Here is a 19971-nt window from a genome sequence, read left to right as displayed (position 1 = left end):
TTTCTAGTCATGATTTCTGCCGTTTAGGACCAAGATTCATGTCATTCATGATTCTATTCAAGACATTTTTGACAGTCACGAGTCACGTGTGATTCGAGTGAATAATCACATAGTACTCAAGACTCACACGACTTTCTGGCCAGGCAACTGACTCATGACTTGGGTTTCATCACACGACGCCTAAAGCTTTGGCAGTTTTCAAAAAGTCATGAGTCACGAGTTTGGTTTAACTCGACAATCACGAATCATGAATTTGACCTGATATCTAACTGTCACCTGTCAAAAAGCATGATTTTGGAACTTAATCATTCGTGATTCTGTGATTCGTGATTCGTGATTGTTTTTCATTATCTTTTTGTAAGTTAACCAGTCAGTCACGAGTTCCACTATTCACGATTCGTGATTTTCTAACACGGACTTTGCAACAAGCCACCCTATCCAGAGCTGGGGCCAAGCTGCTGGTGAACGCGCTCCGTCAGCGTAACACACACAGCGCTCGCTCGTGTTAAAATATCTGCGATTGGCGTTTAGTCTGATCGTCCACAATCATGCAACCCTTGCAGTTACCCGAATGGTGCACACGAGTCAGAGTGACCGAACGGGTACGAGTAGGTGTCTCAGAACGCCAGAGTTTCCCCGGTTCACAACATAGCGCTGGTAGCAATACATTCACGATTCCAAACCATTCTTGACCACTCAGTCACGAGTCCCAACTCGCCTCTCTAAGGAAAGGGAGACTTCGATCATCCAGCGCCCGCTAAGGATTCACCGCAAATATTGAATATCGAAGTCTCCCTTTCCTTAAAGAGGCGAGTTGGGGCTGAGTAGTGGTCGAGAATGGTTTGGAATGTATTTGGATAGTGTGTATTGGACAAGGGACTAACTACAAAGTGTGAGCGTTCCCTCTGTATTCATGTACATGAGTTGACTGGAGTCACGAGTATCCTACATGAGCTTCTCCCTATACGTCGCCTCCTCATACAGCTGACTAGCCGTGGCCACTGGCCAGATGCATGAGTCTGTTCTCCCTCAGGTTCTTCCATTTGGTGCGAGTCTGTAACCAACGGCATATTCCCACAGTCGTGAGTCGTCCAGCGACTCGTGACTTGTGTGAATCTACTCTGGGCTTCTCGCTACCAGCGCTATGTTGTGAACTGGGAAAACTCTGGCGAGTTACTATACTTGCGGGCGTACCGCGGTCGTACTGCGAGTGTATCGCACGCGTACCGCGGTCGTACCGCTGGTGTATTGAGTGCGTGTCGCGCGCGTATAGCGCGCGTACTGAGACACCTACTCGTTCCCGTCCGGTCACTCGTGTATACCGGTTAGGTTACTGCAAGGGTTGCATGATTGTGGGCGATCAGACTAAACGCCAATCGTAGATATTCTAACATGGATTGCTATCCGGATCAGTAAATGCTTCAAGCTCAATGCAGACATGAGTCGCAGGGCAAGAGTGAATCTCGAGATGCAAGTTCCTATTTACAAGGCACTTCGATACGCCGAAACGCCAACGGGTCACGCGTATATAAGAACTTGAACATGGAGTCGTGAGTGAGGCACTTAGACATGGGAATTTGCAAAAGCTGTCGGATTCATGATTCGTGATTAAATTCACGTTGTAAAAAAAGCAAAAAGTCGACCCAGGAACCACCCCGGGAACCACCCCTGCGTGGCTCCTAGATGGCTTCTCGCAGCAACCACCCCTCGCAGGTGGCTCCTAGGGTGGTTCCGAGGACGACCATCCTCTCATTAGCTTGTCAGCCAGTCGCATAGGAGATCACACACAAGACTTAAGACCTGGTATGGAGCAAAACAATGCATGTATTCGTAGCCTAGCAATTCGAGAAGGTGCTCAAGACTGTTGCAAGAGAGTTAAAAAATGGCAAAGCCAGCAGCTTGCGGGAGCATCGATCGGAGAGGAGAAGTACGTACTCATGACTGAAAGCGCAGCGGATCTCAAGCATCTGAAGGAGGTCGATAGTGGAGGATGTTGTGGTCCTTCCATACCGGGACCGAAAAATGCCACCGAGCCCAACAGTGAGCAGGCCAACTTCTACCGGATGCAGCATCAGGGCTAGACCAAGACGAGCAGGCTTATAGACGAAGCCAATCATGAATCACGAATCGCCAGCGGGTAGATGTCCGCATGAAACTCGACTTTGACCGAGACCTTGCTGATCAAAAGACCGCGGCGTGCGCAGACTGGCTCAGCGCGAGGCTACTGCGGCGTGTGGAGAGGGAGGATCGGCATTCTGCTGCTATTGCTGCTGCCGCTGCGGGTGTGGTGCTGTGGGCGTGGTGCTGCGAATACTGCCGACGCTGTTGATACTGCCGATGCTGTGGTCGGCGCTGGTGCTGACGCTGCTGAAACCACACCATCAGATCTTGTCCTCGCCTCTTCTGCTAAGCGTCGATGCTCTCTCATTGTCCCGTGCCATCTCCACTGCTCGTAAGTGAAGGTCTTGCCTCTCACTTGCTGGTATCGCCCGTTGGTCTCGCTCACTCATTGGTCTCTTTCACTCTTCAATCTCTGGTGTTTGCTCACTCGTCCATCTCACTTGCTCGCTCGCTCGTTGGCTTAGATTAATTTATTATTTTCATGATTGCATTCGTGATTGACAACAACTGTGGCGTATTGAGCTGTATGCTGGGACCGGTTGGTTGATGGGGGGTGGCTGGTTGCTCATCGGAAGCCAAACAAGCAACCACCCAGGGTGGCTGCTCCTTGGAAGCCACTTGAGGAGGAGCCTAGATCGGGGGTCCTTGCTCGGGTGGCTCTTCAGGGGGAGCCACCCTGGGTGCTTGCCGTGGTGGCTCCGAGGACGACTTTTACCCTTTTTTCACGACGTGAATCGAAAGGGTGCGCGCCTCACTATCGTAATTGACGTTCATGCCAGTCGTGAGGTGCGGCATGTTCCATTGTATCCGCCAGAAAGTAGCTCTCCAGCTTCTTCAGCATCACCACACGAGTCGTTGACATAGACGGTAGGTATCACTATAGCGTCCTTGCTGCCATGTACGTAAATGCAGGGTTTAGTATGGCAGCGCTTGAATAAAAACGCCTGTAGTCGTTTGGCAAGGGCAGCGTGCCATGAACGACCAGCTTGCTTGAGCCTGTAGAGTGTTTTCCTGAGGGCATACATGATAGCGCTTACCGTCGTTCCCAGGCGACTCGAATGTTGGAGAGATACGGACATAGACATGCTTGTCTGTTTTTCCATTCAAGATCGTGGTGCCCACGTCAAGCTGAGCGGTGTGGAGTCCGTAGCGACGCGCAAGAGCGAGAAGCATGCGTACAGTCTAAAGGCCGATGACAAGGTTGAACGTTTGATCATAGCTCAGGCCAAGTCTGTGTGCATGAGTCTGAGCAACCAGTCTTGCTTTGTACTGGGTAGCACGGCGCTGAGCAGTGGTAGCTGTGCGGGTACACGTCGTCAACCATGGGCACACGGATCACACAGCCATGGCGGTCCTATGAGATTCATGATTGATAACTACGCCGGGCACGACGAGGTTTGTTGGCGATTTACGATTCCGTATGATGCTACGAGACTGGCGATGAAGCTGACGATGGACTGCTGCATGAGGCGTTGGCGGCAACGAGATGATACTGACGAGTCAGAAAGACATGCTGGGAAAGCGGATGGATGGCGAGCGGATCTCTTTAAAACTTTCGATCACCTGGAGCGCTCAGGCATCCTCCTCCTCCTCCACAGTTGCGATGATTCAGCAACCCCGCCTAGGCAGTCTCGTAGTGCCCAAATGTCTGACTCACCGTCTGGCTCACCTTTACTGCTGCATCGTCTGCCTTTCAAAGCAATTGAGAAGGACTTTCAGCAAGTCGATTCCGACCATGCCGTTGATGACTGAGTCGTTTCCGTGAGAAGCCTTGTCCTTTGTCTGCGCTTCCCTTGGTCTGTGGTGCCAAGATTCATGATTCGCTGTACTTTCCTCCTTCTTGCCACCGTCCACCGTCAATAAGATCGTATTCGCTTCTGCGTGGAGGAAGATGACACACCGTGGAAACCCAAAAAAACAACAACAAAGCAAGATGGTATCAGTAGGCAGACTCGACAGGTCAGGACACGCCGAAGAAACAGCACCGAGTCGGAAGAGGAGAGAGAAAGACGCGATCCGATTAGCCTCATGAGCGACTCGTCTTTGAGCTCTATTGGAGAGTATGCCGTATCCGACTCCATCAGCCGGGCCGAGTCCAGCAAAGCTACCCGTGGCAGCTGGCAGTCGAGTCAGCCCGAGTCACAGTCTAGCATACAAGATCTGATTGACACTATCGTCCACATACAGCCGGCAAGCATGCGAGAATTCTCGGGCGATGGACACCATCCTCCTCAATCGTGAATTCGCCAACACGCCTTTGCCGTCTACCCGCAACCATCAAAACGAGCCAAACAGACAAGACGAATCAAATCGTGAATCACCAAGACGAGTGAAGCACTGTGCTGGAACGACGCCAAGCGCTCGAATCAACCATATGCAATCTCAGCGATGAGATGCGCTCCTACCACCAAAGCATTGCCCAGTCGCTGCACTGGCTTGACGATGTGATCCACCGCATCGACCCTGCAGCCGCTCGTGCTGCATCCGCCTCAAAACCCCCTCTGGTACCGCTCGACACCTCTCACAGAGGCGAAGGTGGTCCCAAACGAGACAGGGCACTGCAAAAGCCGTTCCGAAGCGAGCTTCATCATCGAATCACGAATGGGCTTGCAGCCCCGGGACCCGTGACCCTCTCCCGCCCTTTGAGGAATAACCGACATCCTTGCACGGCGTGCCCGTCCTGCGATTCATGATTCGACTGGCCGCAGAGGCCAGACGCCTATACAAAGCTGGTCGAGTCGATCATTCGCGAGCTTTGTAGCCGCGATCGATGCTCCAGCAAGCTGCTGACTTTGCCAATAACTCTCTTGCAACAGTACCTTCTCGAATTGCTGGGCTACGAATACATACATTGTTTTGCTCCAATACCAGGTCTTGCGTCTTGTGTGTGATCTCCTATGCAACTCACCTGGCCGACAAGCTATTAAGAGGATGGTCGTCCTCGGAACCACCCTAGGAGCCATCTGCGAGGGGTGGTTCCTGCAAGAAGTCACCTAGGAGCCACCCGGGGTGGTTGTCGGGGTGGTTCCGAGGACGACTCTTTCCTTTTCTTACGACGTGAATTCGGACACAGGGAATTTGCCGCCACCTGTTGTAGTGATGCTGACGAAGAGTCGACATTTTGTCATCCATTTCGGTGGTGCACTTGATAAACTATGACGCACGATGCACCTAAATCGAAAACGAACCAGACGAGGTGGCTTGTCGGTGGCTGCCGGTTAAGTTCGGTGACGAAAGCAAATGTCGGCGCTTCACCCTTAGTCGCTGCGAACCGTTTAACGCGGTGGCACGATACATGTGCAACACCTTAACGTTGTCCTTCAGCCATTGTGCGTGAGCATCACAATCGGGACAGCGGTTGGCGGCGTGCTTGAGCTCGCCACAGGTCCAGTAATTGACGAGTGTTGCGGCACGCAGGGCGATGAGCTGCAGGTCCTCTGTGCTGCTGTGGAGGTCCGCGGGAGTGTTCGCTCACCCTTTACATAGAACCTACGCGACACGTCGTTGGCGTTCGCTTTGGTCCGAATCATGAATGCCGCCATGAACTTCCCCGTGGATATCAAAGATACATGTCAACGAGAGCATTTTGAACGCCGGGAAGTGGACGCTTCATATTTGTGTAGCGGAAAGCAGGATATCGGGGCCCCTCTAGGTATGTGTGGAGCTCAGGAAGGTGGGCTTCCCAATTGAAAAGAAACTATGGGCTTTAGCACTGACCCCAGCCCATCGACGCCAGCGTGGCTATCAGCACTTTGTACTGTTTCACGTCGGAGTGCATGGTGCACTTGTTGACACCCTGGACGAAGAGATCTGATACAGTCACCGAAAGCTGATCGTCGTGCTCAGAGAAGTATTCGATATGCAGCTGGGGTGAGATACTCTGCATGACGATGGAGCGCAGTAGTGTGTCCGCGTGCTGTAAGTGGTGTGTTTGCGGTCCAGGACGTCTTGGGCGAAGGGAACAACAGATTAGCGTGTTCTGCAAGCGACGACGCCAGAAGTGCACAGAGCCTGAGCTGGGATCAAGGACATGATCGGCATTCCACCTTAAGTGATCGTACAGGATTGGCAGAGTATTGAGCAGGTGACGGTTGAGGGCGAAAGGCTCCATGACTTGGCCTCTCGACCAACAAGGGGGCGAGTGATCTCAACAAGGGTGGTGGGACGAAGGGTCGCCGTAGGTGTCTCCTCGCAATGGACAGGACAATGTGTGAGTCTAGGCGGGATGAATGCGGGAGAGTGTGTGCACATCTTATTAGTTGCCTCGTCGGTCTCGAGGTGGGCAGCGCCGAGGCCATGGGCACCTCGGCGAACGCTCGTCTGGCCATCGATCATTTTAGCAAAGATGTAGAGTGCATCCCAGTCCTGATTCGCAATGAGAATGTTGATGCGTATGCGCATCTGCTGTCCCAATTTCATCTTGTTAGCAGAAGGGTCCAGGTGATGGGTGACGCAACACAGGGTTGAGACGCATTCGACCAGAATAGCAAGGGGCGTGATGACATGCTGACCCTCATAGCTAAGGGTGTATTCGAGTAGTGTCTGCATCTGCGTGTCGGGAAAGAGGTACACCTGCTATCGCATTGCCCTCCGGTTGGTGTTTGGACCATGGTCGGAAGTCGAGGAATGAGACTGTCGCTGTCTCGACGATGTTCCCATACACCAAGTGATCGGTCTGCATTGGTACCTTTGTTGTTGTTGAGAGTGGGAGCACAGCTTGGGCTCATAAGCTCAGAAAAACAGAGAAGAGCAGGCGTAGGGGCGTTGTCGAGAGTCGGTCTGCCATTCTAAACAAACATGAATATACTCCATCTTGACAACATATGGAAATAAAGCAAGATACAGTATGTCTACTAACGTGACTATACTGTACTCTAAATGGGGTGAAGAAGCCTAAGAATCTGCCCACTTGTCAGTCGCAAAATCACGAGTCCAAGTTGAGGACACAGGAAGGACACATCATGTCCGTTTTAAACCCGTGACCTCCCGCCTCATCCTCAGATCTAGATTTTACTTTTGTTTAATTCTACTCTTCCAACATCTGTTTGTTGAAACCCATGCGTTCGAAGCTTGCCGAAGCGTATTCTTCAGCAGGATATGAGCAAGTCACGAGTCACGAGGACATTCACGATTATTGGACTAAAGGAAGATGGCATGTGGAATGAAAACATTTCCTTTACTTGAAGCAGGCAGACTGATCTTCCTAAGGAGATCTCGTCGGGACGAGGTAGACTAGGTTTGCAGAAGGCTTGCTGATCGAAGCGTGAAGCTCTTGGCAGGCTTAGAGAACACGTTGTTCCTCTTTCCTAGCGTTCTGAACGGTGGAGCGTCCACGGTCTTTCAAATACAGTACTTTGTTTGTTAGGGCCCTCCACATAACTGCAACCCTCTTCGGCGTGACCGCGGACGTGGAGATCACAAAGAGAAAACACGGTTGGTTATCCTGTATTTACCTTCTCAAAGTGACAACTGCCTTGTATCATTTCCACTTTCCCGATAAGCATCTTCGCCGCAGCAATAGGCTCGTACAGCTTGCAGGACAACATGCCTCCCGTACATCCTCCTTGAAGGGTTCGACGAGCTTAGCATAGTCTCACAACAGAGCGTAGGACAATCCAAGAACCTATAATGTTCCTGGTCTGGTCGCACAGCACCAGCAAACCGCGGCGAAGAGAGGGTCTACATCACAGAAGCAAGCAAGGAAATGGTGGGAGCAGACCGAGCTGGAGCTTCGAAAGGGGCGGATGACCCTGTCAGTCACAGCCGACCCGCAAAGAGCTACTACGACCTCTATCCAGAACGCAAAAGAACGGGGCCGTATGTACCCAAGCACGCCCTGGTAGCGCACGACGGCAACCAGCTCAATGAGAACAGACAGGCCTGTTCCAGCGATAGCAGCATCCGTCGATCTCGCTCCGGCAGTCAGCTTGGCTCTTACCATTCTGACCAGGGTAAATTGAACCAGTCGACTGTAAGCGCATCGTCGCGGCCTCACAAGACTCCGAGTCAAGACAACGATCGATCTGGACCCACGCAGCGCGCCGGGCCGAGCCTGTCGGCCACTTCTTCGGCGGCACTGCGACGGCTTCAGTCGCAAGAGGTTCCGCACGAGCCCATCAAGTCGATCGAAGAAATCGTTCGGACCCACTCCACCAAACTGCTGACCGTTCCAACTTCAGAGCGTGGCCCGCAACGCTCGGTCTCTTGGTCTGCATTCGAGCGGCACCCCTCTGAACCGTACCGAGCCGGTCTTGATGACATATTAACCACTGGTGAGATATCTGATTCTGAGTCAGTCGCCTCTGAAAGCTCTGTGGAGCGTGAAACACGTACATTGCTGCAGAACATGCAAGATGAACGTCTCGAATGGGCAATGTCTCGGCTCTCGATTTGGCACGCTGATCCGGAACCTGTCCACGTGCAACGTCAATCTCGAAGGAAACACGCCTCTCCGGTACGCTCACCACCGAGCAAGTCGCAAACCATAAGCATGCCATCTGATCAGAGGGGTTTGACACGTTGCGTCCGAATCACGGTTCCCGGTGCGGCTGGTGTGCAGGTATCGTTTGCCGATGTCGGGGCGAAAGGCGGGCAACCGGTCATGGTGTTCCTTGGCCTAGGGGCCTCGAGACACCTGGTCGGCCTGTACGACGAATTGGCCTCAACCCTGAATCTGCGTCTGGTCTGCATTGATCGATGGGGCATAGGACGAACTGAAGGCCTCACATCAGACGCACGCACGATCCTGGGATGGAGTCTCATCGTAGAGCAGGTGGCGGATCTGCTCGGTATTGACCGATTTTCAGTGCTTGCGCACAGCGCTGGTGCGCCATTTGCTGCTGCTGTAGCACTGCTCCTGCCCCACCGCATCCTGGGGCCTCTGCATCTTCTCGCGCCATGGACAGGAGTACAGCAGGATAGTGCTTATCGATGGCTGCGGTACGTACCGGACAGTGTCATCAAAACGGCACAGGTGGCAGAGTGGATTATCCAAGGCTGGAAGCTGAATAAGGAAGGGCCTAGAGCGGCAAGCAAGACACCGCCGATCGCGGTGGAAGATGAAGCATCTACGGCCGGGCGTCGAGACGAGCCACGCGGTTCTGACCGTGGACCGATACCACCACCCAAGGATCGGCAGTTGCCGACGTCCAGGTCTGCATTAGAGATCAGATCTGACGCGTTCGAGAGCGGAACAAGCCGCTCGAGCCGCGCCAGAGGCGAGGAACCAGGCTGGACGGCACGGAACGCTGTGGATATGGGACGTCCTGATATGTCGAATGCGGAAGATGAGTCGACATCGACCAACGTGGAACGCGAAACTGCATTGGGACTACTCAAGGCATCGCACGCCGAGAGCGCACGCGGGCGGGTGGACGATCTGAATCTGATTCTCGGGAAGCGGCCGTGGGGATTTGGCTACGCAGATGTCCACGTGGATTGCGAAGTGTGGCACGGAAGCAAGGATGAGCGGATACCTCTCTCAAGCTCGATCAATCTGTCCAAGGAAATGCCAAACTGCACCCTGCATATAGTTGATGGAGCAGGTCACAGCTTAATGACCAACACGAAGGTAGTAGTCGAGGTATTTGAGAGTATACGCAAGCTAGATCGCTTGTAGCTTCACGAGCGCACTTCTGACCATAATTGGGACCTTCTCGCTGTATGATATATCCGATCACGAAATCTCACTCTGACTCGTGATTGCAACAAAGGCAAGAAGCCGTTTGACAGTCGTGAGTACATTCTCTAACTGTACCCGTGATTAGGACGAGGAAAGAAGGGCGTTGACAGTATAGAATATGTATGCAAAGTAGCAGCGTTTGGTCATGCTGGCAAGATGGCCGAGTGGTCTAAGGCGTAGCATTAAGGAAGATATTCTGATTAATCAGAGAAACCTGCTATCTTCGGGCGTGGGTTCGAATCCCACTCTTGTCACCATTCGTTTTTTTTGTCTCTTTTTCGTTCGTTCCATTTCTTTGATTTATTTCTGTGTCTGATATTTGCTGTTGCACATCTCTCTAGGTTTTCCTCTGAAAAAAGGATAGTCGACTTTTCCGCTTGACACTTCTATTGCGCATCAACTCACCCGAATGAGACACGAATGCGTTGATTGTGTGTTGGGCTGACACACCAGTCTTGTCAGAAGAAGATGGATAAGTTTGGACATTCTGTGATTGTTGCACAGGCATACCGCAGACGCAAGCGCATCCAGTCTTGGACGGACCTGGTCAAGGCGAAGGTTCACAGAGTTTCGAGGTAAACCAAGGGAACATCAGCAAGTAGGCGGGGCGCAAGGCAGCCAAGGTTTTGTGCCTGCAGGACATCTTGAAAAGATGCTTCCCTTTCAGATCGAGGCTTGGCACTACGGCAACCGATGCAGCTATGTATGCGATAAGCGGTAAGTTGCAGCAGACCACTGGAAGGCACAAGTCAGTCGAAGCACAAGCACTTGACCTCTGCCGACAGAAGGAGAAACCCATGCGCTTGGAGGAACAACTCTGTATAGCAGTCATGAAAGAAGGCGAGCGATTGACCTCCTTTCTCTGTACCGTGCTGACGGAATGTTGTTGATGTGCTCTGCGCTATCAGAACATGTCGTCTGAGAAGGTGAACAGGACGAGGCACCAGTCACGAGTGACAAGAGTGAATTGCAGTCGTGAGTCAGTTGCAGGCTAAGGTAAAAGCCAAGCTTCAGGAGCGCGCGCATTGCTGGTGCAGCAACGCGCTCAGCAGCCGACCTGCAGCCGAACGAAAGATGCATCGGCAGTCTTAAAGTGAGATGTCGATCCTTTCTGGCCACTTTGCATTTTGATTTCAAACAACGAAATCAGGATGTGGATTTTGGAATTCTGACGAGTCGTGAGTTTCGGAGGTGCCAATTATCAAAATGAAGTGGGACTGGACTGGGAATTTGCAGCACTACAACGCCTCACAGCCAGGTAAGTTATTGGATATGGAAATTTGGTGGATTCTTGGTGTGGTTGAGCAGCGCTTCTACGCTGCATCTCACATAATTAATGTAACTTTAGCCAAAGCCTCTTCGCGCTTGAAGGTCTAACTAACGTTAAGCTGACGCGTTCCTAATACAGTACGTTATTGATATTATAAAATGAATTTTTTGAATAGAAAAAGAAAACGAGAAAAGATCAACAACATTAGCGCACGCTCTGTACCGCTGTTCGGCGTCAGCATGGACACAAGCGGATCGACATAACGTAGACTAAAAGTCGGGGTAAGTCGCCTGTGTCGCCTGTGTCGCCTTGCCAAGTCCAACATTCGTGATTCACAATTCGTGATTGCAACGCCGAGACTCGCCTGACTGACGAGGTGCTCAAATGCCAACCCCTTCGTCGCCATGGCGACTGCACCCGCAGAAGGCTGCAATCGTGAATAACTTACAGAAGCTGCGATACTGCACTTGTGCTACATTGGCCGAGGTTCACTCTCTCCTACTGCCGACGTCGAGCTGCCAGCCACACGCCGTCTGGCTCCTTTACGTCCTAGGTAGCCTCGCCAGCCTCGTTTCGTGTTCCTTTACCATATTGATTGCCCTTTGTGGCATGTCGCACCCGTTACTTTGTTGCTCGCCGTCGTCACGCACCTCCTTGTCCTCCATCACCATCACCCTCACGACAATCCTCTTGCTCTCCACTCCATCCCACTCTGCTCCCCTCCTCTTCCCAAGTCCTTCCCCTTTCCCTTCAGGATTACGTTCGGCAACGCGCGCGCTTCATCCATCTTGGACATCACATACATTCGTTTTTGCTTCGACTTATAGTGATTAGAGCATACAGGCTCATCACGCATCCTTCCTGCTCTGCTCCTCTCTCATCTCCATTGTCGACTTAGATTCGCCATTGACATTGTCGGCATGAAGTCTGTCGCAGCACTTGTTCTTACCACCCTGGTGTCGACCACGCTGGCCTCGTCCCACGCCTCGAACTCTGCCCTTCGACGACACCACAAACAGGGTCCTGTCACCCACGAGCAGGCCCTCGCCAAGCGTGCTACCTACTCTGGCATGGCCACCTGGTACGACGTCGGCACTGGTAACGCTGGGTAGGTGTATTACTGCTTTTGCCCATCTCATTTGCACGTTATCGCGCTTTACTGATCTGTCTCCTTCGTTCTTCTCCAACAGTGCTTGCGGTCAGTTCCTCAACCCCAACGATCATGTGGTCGCTTTGAACCAGCCTATGTACGGCGACCTGGGTCAGCGGTCTTCGTGGTGCGGAAAGACCATCGTCATTTCCAACGGTGTCAAGACTGCAACCGCGCGCGTCGAAGACGCTTGCCCCACGGGTGGAGGAAACTGCTTCTACGGCTCGCTCGACATGAGTGTCGGTCTCTTCACCGAGTTCACAGGCCTCGGTACTGGTGTCTTCCCCATCACATGGTGGCCCGCAGGCGAAAATGGAGATTCAGGCGGAAACAACAACGGCAATGGTGGAGGAAACGACGACAGCGGCAACAATGATAATGACGACAACGGTGCTGCTGCTGCCGCCGCTGCTGCTGCTAGGAAAAAGGCCAAGCAGCAAGCTCAACAAGCTGCTGCTGCTGAAGCATCTTCCTCTGCCGCCGCCGCCGCTGCCTCGTCGTCATCGGCTGCTGCTGCCAGCTCGTCTGCTGCTGCTTCTCGCTCCGCCGCCGCTTCTCGCGCTTCTGTCTACTCCGTCACCAAGGCGGCGGCCCGTGCTAGCGCCTCGGCTTCTAGGGCCGCTGCCAAATCTCGCGCCAGCGTCCGTGCTAGCAAATCCAGGGCGGCTGCTTCTGCTTCCGCTGCTTCCGTTGCTTCCGCCTCTGCTGCTGCCGCTACACCCACGGGCAACCTCAACAAATTTGCTAACTTGTACGATGGTCTCTCCAAGATCATTCAGCAGCAGGCTGACTCCTAAGAGGCCTGTCCACCCCTTCCGCTTCCGATTCCAGCCCGATCTGGATGCTCATGGACTTTCCCTTCTGCTGGCCAGCCTCATCCACTTGTTTTGTTGTTTGTTGTTGTTCTTTGTGTGCTTTGGAAGGAAGGGTTCAAAAGGTTACTTGTCCTACCAAGACTACGGACCAAGCAATGCGTCAAGACGGCTTGATGTCTGTCTCGATCACCTCCCGTAGACTTGCTTGTCAACTTGCTTTTTTTGTTATAGTTTTTTTTTCTCATTGTCCCCACGACAACTGGTTTTCGTCGTTTGCTGGACTGTCTCTTTGTGCGATTCACCTCTTGCTTTGCTTCAATGTGTTTCTTCTTCTTCAATCGTGGTTTCTTTTTCACTTCATACACTTGGTGTTGCTGGTCACTCGTGTTCGGGATGTGCACGGCCCTCTTCCACCGTTTCATGCTATGCTATGCAAACATGAAGGTGAACTCGTGACTGTCTGTTTGCGAAAAGTGAGTATGCAACATAGTACATGCGGATAGATGCCAAGATGCTCTCGAGACTTCAGAGTGTGTGGTGCGTCACGACGCAGATCGAATCAAAGAAGCCCACAAGAAGTCAGAATGTCCCATGCGCTGCCCGACATTTCCAGTTTGACGGGACCGCCGTTCCTTTTGATCTTGATAGAGTGTCGGAAAACGCCATCGACAGGGTTATCGGCATCTTCGGCGATGGCCTCCGCCTTGTCCATATACCACTTCAAATACTGGCCTTCCACCTCCCATCGACCGGCTGATACTTCGACGTCGATGGACAGAAGCTGCTGCAGCGCCGCGCACTGGACAGCTGAATCCCCGGAGGAGGTCGATCTGGAAAGATCTGTGGAATCAGCCAGCACTGTCGATGTCGATACGGACGAGACGTCATCGGTGCTCGATGCTTCGACGGTCTTAAGGCTTGAACTTGAAGATGCGAGCGAGTCGGCCAAGCGAAGTTTTCTCTCCTGCTTGCGGGCCCACTTCTGTGAAGCATTGCCATTCTTGTCGCGTCTGTTTCCTAGATCGCCACTGGCCGCTGCAGCAACATCGTCAGCGCCATAGTGTAGGAAAGGCAGGAAGATCTCGGTCGCCAAACCGGCTTTGTCCAATTCAGCACTGGTAATGTCCACCGAATATTTGAACTCGGACGACTTGATGTCAAAGTCGATGTTGGCGGGAGTACCGACTGTGGCAACAGGGAAGGGCCTGCAAAAAGCAGCAGCAGCACGTGAGCCATTGAGCAGATTAGGTGCGTTATAGTTACCGTCGCCTGGAACGAGCTCCGGCAGGTTGATGCTAGACCGAGAATTCAAGCCAGAGGAGGGAGGGGCAAGACTGCTAAGAGATTTCAAGCGCGCACTGGATGAAGACGAGATGCTCCGTGGGCTACGTGAAGCAAGATCGGATACGTCTTGAGCTTCGGCGCCTTTGACATCGTCTTGGCTCCAAATGCTAAGATCCTCGCCATTCCAGTCGTCACCCCACTGATGCGAGTTGTCGGGACAATAGGTCCAAATGGTGTAGCTGAGGAGGTTGTTGCCGTCGCAACCGTTGAGCGAGGCATCGAGGGCCAAGGTTTGTGCGGTGTAGTCTCCTATCCCTCGTCCCTTGCCGTCGCCGTAATAAGACTTTTTCTTGTCGAGATCATAGGGGATACCGAGCTCACCGATCAAAGTTGGATACTGACCAAGGCCGTCAAGGCAATCCTGGCGAAGATAGCCGAGCTGGTCTCGAATGCATTGACGAATCGCCTTGTTACCCATACGGATGGCGAAGAGGACGCCAGGGTATTTGCCGCGTAGCAGGCCTACAGCATCTGCGTTGAACCAATTCCAGTGCTTTGTGATGAGGGTGAGACCGTCGTAAAAGTGACCCGAGAGACATGCGCGCTGTTTGAGGTCATCCTGGGACAGAGACTTGGGCGGCGGCTCAAAGACGGGTGGCTGGATAAACATGATGGCTTCTTTATGGAGTGATCGTATGAGATCTGCATATTTGCGGTAATGTGGAAGCCAATAGTCCTCGGCGAATTCGGCAGGTCTCTTTCCGGCAGGACCCTCGAAAAGGCGGAAGTAGGCATCGTTGAGAACCTCACCCGTGGATTCATCCCAGACGCCGTGAGCGGCCCAGAGACATTGACCAAGGGGCCAGGCATCGTCACGTTTCCAACCCCATTTGGAACCACCATGGAGATGATCTTCGTCTTCTGTAAGCCAGGCAAGTGTGCCCTTGGGATCGACTTGGACCGAGCCACTTCTTTTGGGACCGATAGCACCAAAGACCCAATTTTCGAGCGTCTGAGCTTGACCAGCTCCTAGACGAAAGCTCTGTATGGGAGTGGGGACGGGGCCCTTTTTGAGTCGCCATGATTCGGGAATGGTGGAGATGCTTTCGAGGCTGATGTAGGTCTGATTGGGCTCATTGATGCTGTCCCAGCCAATGACACATTCTTCGACGAGATCTCCTGCATCTACAACTTTTTGAAGAAGCTGTTGGCAGGCGTCGAGGAAGTGAGACTGAAGCCAATCTTGGATATTGCGACCATCGATGATGCATCGTGGAGCAAAGTGTTTGCCTGCAAAGAACAGAACGGAGAGGGTAGCAGCAGCCAAACGAGTGTAATTTGTTGCCCAGAGCATATCGGGAAAGTCGGCAGGATCTGGATTGTCGGCATTGGGCCATTCTGCTTGAATGAAAGCGGCCTGTGTTGTAGAGAAATTACGAGGATTCATACCGCAGGCGATGAGGGACCAGTAGGGTGCGCCAGAGCCACCAGTGAAACGGGAGAAGAGATCCTGGTGCGGATCCATAAAGACTCGGAAGCCATACTGCTTGACCTTGCGAAGCACCTGCACGGTGTAGTCGAGGAATTCAGTGTCGTATTGGCGTGGGCCTTTGTGCTCAATGGCTTCCCAAGTGAAGACGTATCGCAAGCAGTTGAAGCCCCAAGAGCGGAGACGAGCCAGATGGACATCTGCGGAGCCATCTTGAAGATTAAGAGGCTGGCCAACGAAACTTTCTCCGCCAGATTCGGCCGATTGCCAGAAGCCGTCGAGCTTGTGCGAGGGTTGACCGATGGGAGATTTGTTCTGACCAGAGAGGTTGACGCCGCGGAGGAGAAGAGCGCGACCTTGTGTGTCGCGGAAGAAGGCGTCGGAAGCATGGATGTAGTAGTCAGGGACCGGCTCACCCGTGATGGGAGAACAGCTTGGTGGGTTGGACATGTCGACGACAAGCACGCTAGCAGTGGCAGGCCGAAGGTGGGTTAAGAGAACAAGAGAAAAGAGAGCGAGAGAGGGAGAGAGGGAGAGAGAGAGAGAAGAGAGAGGCGACTGAGGCTGCGCCGTGGCGTAGCAGTGTGCGCACTAAGAGGCCATGCCTGGGTTGTTGATCAGCTCGACAGGAATCGTGAATGATGTCGGGTGACGAAGCAATGGTTGGGGTGCAAGGCGAGAAGTCACAGAGTTTAAGAGAAGGCCACTTATTGAGATGGACGATGTGATTCGCGAGTCTGTGAGTGTGGCCAGTGCACTAAAACAATCGTGAATGATCACGGACGAATGTGTGCGTGGGACTGAACACTCACGACTCACGACTCGTGACAACTCACAAATTGTAATCGTGAATCACATGAAATCACGCGATTCATGAGATATAGTATTAATAGTACAACGGTCACAACGTCGTGAGTGTGATTCGAGTAAAGTGAGCCACAATCGTGAAATCGTGAATCGTGAATCAACAAATTAATGTGCTTTAGGCACACGTCCTGCCGGCAAGTCGTGAGTGGCTCGGTTCGTTGTTCCACAAAGTGCGCTGTGACACAGATGAGATTCACGATTCGCACTTTTTGCGGGGCTGAGGTGCTTCCAACCACGTTACAGACCAAAGTCAGCCAACAGGACGATAACTCTGCTCATCCTTCATGGCCGTTTGCTTGGCAATTCACAATTGCATAGGGTCTTGAGAGGTTGGCGTGCACACAGCTAACAGGTCGAACGCAGACCATGTTGCGACGTTGGTCGCCTGTACGTGGGCAACGACAAACGGTACAAAGCCACCTCGTCATCTGCAGCAGGCTTGCAGCGGACCCTTACAACCTTGCTGCTCTATACAGTCGTGAGTGGCGGCTGGCTGCTCACAGCGAACGTTTTCAAGTTCAAATTCAAGCCTCGACAGCTGTCCGTCAAGTGATTTCGTGTTGGGTTGTCTGGCTCGATTCGTGATTCACGATTTCATACTTCACTGGCTCGTGGATTGTCACGTGATCATGTTAGGTCGAAAAGAATCGTTCGCGACGCGTGTTTTGGTTGGTTGGGAGCCGAAAGGTGTTGGATTTGTGAGGAGAGGGAAAAGCTGGAATTTGAGATAGACTCGTGATTCAACGAGGCTCCTGTGGCTCCTGTGGCTCGGCTCTGCAGGCTCTGGCTTAGGCTCAGGCTTCCGCTTCCGCTCTTGCTCGCCATCCATCCACGTTGTTTCACAACCACCATCATCTCTTCTTGCATATTGCCATAGCGCTGCATCCAATCCAAGACTATTCCGCTTCTATCTGACCGGGACGAGGCTCTCTAGCCACGGCGCCGTCTACCCTATCCTCCATCTCCATTTCTAACCCCAACTCTTACCAACAATCTCTCAGTTGATCGCCATCATGGCTAGTGCCAGCGCACGGCGTTCGACGCTCGCGGCTATAGATGCAAACCAGAACAATGGCCAAATCGCATCTGCGCTTCCTGTACCTTCCTCTGCAGTCAAGTCTGCAAAGACGCTCTCCAGCGGCTCCTTTCAACCCCGCGCTTCTATGATCCCGCAGCAATCCAACCCGGTTCGTCAAGTCAGTGCCACAAACGCAAACATTAGAGATGCTCAGCACAGCTCGCAGCATTCCGGTCCTGTCCATCCGGCATCTCAGAGCGGCCGTCGAGGTGATTCGGGAATGTACGCAGGCAGGCAGAGCGTCGCTTCTGCCGGTCGCCAGAGTGTTGCAGTAGCTGCAACACCAAATTCGAGGAGGTCCATGGTCGGAAGACTATCTATCGCTCCTGGTAACATTGGTAACACAGGTGGATCGGGAGTGAGGGAGACAAGGCCCATCAAGGACAAGCATTACAAGACGCGCATGGGTCTTACCGTCAAAGAGCATCTCGAACGCACCGGCTTCACAATGGCTGGATGGGACGCCAACAAGGGCGTTCATGAGCCTACCCAATCTGCCTTTGTCGGCATGTTCAAACACATCTATGCCACCTGCATCGACACCAACTTTGTCATGGGCGTTGATGGTAAGAAATTTGAAGACGAGGTGCTCACCTTGATGAAGGAGATCAAGTATCCCGCCGCCGATGAGCTCAGCAAGACCAAGCTCACAGCTGCCGGAAGTCAGAGCCACTGGCCGTACTGCCTAGCAATGCTCGAATGGATGGTCAACTTGGGCAACCAGGCAGAGACCATCGGCACTGGGCCCAGATCACGTCCTGATGAGATCGAGGACCTTCAGTCTCTCTTCTTCCCTTACCTCTGGGACTGCTACGACCGCTTTTGGCAGAACGAAGACACTTACCCCGAAGAACATGCCAAACTCGGAGTTCGCTTCGAGGACAAGAATGCTGCGATAGAGCTCGAACTCAAAGAACTCCAACAAGAGCATCGCAAGCTCGAATCCGAGCTGGCCGACTATCTCAACAACGATTCGCCGCTCAAGATTGAACGCAGCGAAAATGACATGCTCACCAAGGACATTTCCAAGTTCCACAAGTACTACGACGATGTTCTCGTTCCCAAGCTCGACAAGACCAAGAAGGCCATCGAGAGGCTCATCAAGGAAATCGCTCTTGCTGAAAAGGAGATTGACGACAAAACCAAACGCAGAGTCGACTTGCAAGAACAGGTCAATGCGCAGGAAATGTCTGCAGAAGAGTACGAAAGGATGCTGGCCGAGAGAAACCGTCTGACCAAGCGTCTCGAAGTGCTCGGCGAGCAGAACAAGAAGGCCGCCGGCGATGGATGGTCCCTCGAGATTGCCATCGCAAAGAAGCAAGCCGATACCGAAGACCGAATCTCCAAGTTCAACCCCCTGGCGCGCTCCATATCGCTGCTACCTTACAGGCTGGCATCTGGAAGCGTGATCGAGGAGCTCGAACTGACTCCTTCCAATCCGTCCACCATGTTGCAAGCCGGTGTCGATATCAAGGGCTCCTTCCGTCGCCAAATTGAAACGTTGCGGTCCCAGGAGGCCGACAAGTACCGCCATGCATCTAAGAAGCGACTCGCGATGCAGGAAGAGTATGAAAAGCTGCAGGAGACGCTTTCCGAACAAGAAACACAGCTTGCCTCTGATCGCGAGCGTTGCGAAGCGTTGTCCAGACAAGCAGCCGAATACGAAAAGGTAGGTCATTCGGCGCAATTAAGACGATATGCACAGATAGCATTGATACTGACTTTCAACTGTTCCTCGCGTTCCCCACTATAGAGCTGCAAGACGGTGCAAGAGCGATACAAGGCCGACGAGGGCAAGCTGGAAAAGTCGACCTACGAGACCGAAGCCTCCGGCAGCGTGCATCTGCAGCAAGCCGAATCAAGACTGACCAGTCTTCAACTCACGTAAGTGCATCAGTTCTTCCCTGGTACCAATACCACTCGACACCAGCACTGACCAAACGCCCTCGCTTGCTGTTTGTTACCACACAGCGCCGAACACAAAGAAGACGAGTGGAATCAGCAACGATCGCGAATGGACGAGGACATGCTCAACTTTGTCGTGCTTCTTAGCAAGATGAAGGGCGATGTGACTGGTCAACTGCGCGAAATTCAAGCTGCCGTCGCTCTTAAGAGCCGTGACGATTGATCTCGCTCACACTCAGAGCCCCATCGAGCCCCATCTAGAACCTGTGTCTTCCATCACTGTACTTGTGCCCCCTCGTTTTGTCGCTGTT

The 19971-nt window shown here is 52.8% G+C and overlaps 6 protein-coding genes and 1 non-coding gene across 7 annotated transcripts; 5 read left to right on the top strand and 2 right to left on the bottom strand.

Annotated features, from left to right (window-relative positions):
* Positions 1–3144: 3144 nt before the first annotated feature.
* UMAG_10960 (uncharacterized protein) lies at positions 3145–3873 on the top strand (the record flags this gene model as incomplete). The annotated part of the gene is made up of 1 exon (XM_011388407.1): positions 3145–3873. One exon carries the CDS (start codon positions 3145–3147, stop codon positions 3871–3873), a length of 729 nt encoding a protein of 242 aa, XP_011386709.1.
* Positions 3874–5827: 1954 nt separating this feature from the next.
* On the bottom strand, positions 5828–6669 carry UMAG_10959 (uncharacterized protein; the record flags this gene model as incomplete). The annotated part of the gene is made up of 3 exons (XM_011388406.1): positions 5828–6037; positions 6128–6242; positions 6371–6669. The coding sequence occupies 3 exons, from the start codon at positions 6667–6669 to the stop codon at positions 5828–5830; spliced, it is 624 nt and encodes a 207-aa protein (XP_011386708.1).
* A 1156-nt stretch (positions 6670–7825) lies between these two features.
* On the top strand, positions 7826–9739 carry UMAG_00251 (uncharacterized protein; the record flags this gene model as incomplete). Its single annotated transcript, XM_011387874.1, has 1 exon — positions 7826–9739. One exon carries the CDS (start codon positions 7826–7828, stop codon positions 9737–9739), a length of 1914 nt encoding a protein of 637 aa, XP_011386176.1.
* Positions 9740–9952: 213 nt separating this feature from the next.
* UMAG_16005 lies at positions 9953–10056 on the top strand. The gene is made up of 2 exons: positions 9953–9990; positions 10017–10056. It is a non-coding gene; the product is annotated as a tRNA-Leu (tRNA).
* A 1936-nt stretch (positions 10057–11992) lies between these two features.
* Positions 11993–13019, top strand: UMAG_00250 (uncharacterized protein; the record flags this gene model as incomplete). The annotated part of the gene is made up of 2 exons (XM_011387873.1): positions 11993–12180; positions 12263–13019. The coding sequence occupies 2 exons, from the start codon at positions 11993–11995 to the stop codon at positions 13017–13019; spliced, it is 945 nt and encodes a 314-aa protein (XP_011386175.1).
* A 577-nt stretch (positions 13020–13596) lies between these two features.
* Positions 13597–16260, bottom strand: UMAG_00249 (uncharacterized protein; the record flags this gene model as incomplete). The annotated part of the gene is made up of 1 exon (XM_011387872.1): positions 13597–16260. The coding sequence occupies one exon, from the start codon at positions 16258–16260 to the stop codon at positions 13597–13599; it is 2664 nt and encodes an 887-aa protein (XP_011386174.1).
* Positions 16261–17690: 1430 nt separating this feature from the next.
* On the top strand, positions 17691–19883 carry UMAG_10958 (uncharacterized protein; the record flags this gene model as incomplete). The annotated part of the gene is made up of 3 exons (XM_011388405.1): positions 17691–19424; positions 19509–19639; positions 19727–19883. The coding sequence occupies 3 exons, from the start codon at positions 17691–17693 to the stop codon at positions 19881–19883; spliced, it is 2022 nt and encodes a 673-aa protein (XP_011386707.1).
* Positions 19884–19971: the final 88 nt, after the last annotated feature.

The sequence above is a fragment of the Mycosarcoma maydis genome, chromosome 1 (assembly GCF_000328475.2).
Source record: "Mycosarcoma maydis chromosome 1, whole genome shotgun sequence".
Taxonomy (NCBI): domain Eukaryota; kingdom Fungi; phylum Basidiomycota; class Ustilaginomycetes; order Ustilaginales; genus Mycosarcoma; species Mycosarcoma maydis.
Note: the sequence above shows the minus strand (reverse complement) of the source record. Positions and strands in the feature narration are given on the sequence as shown.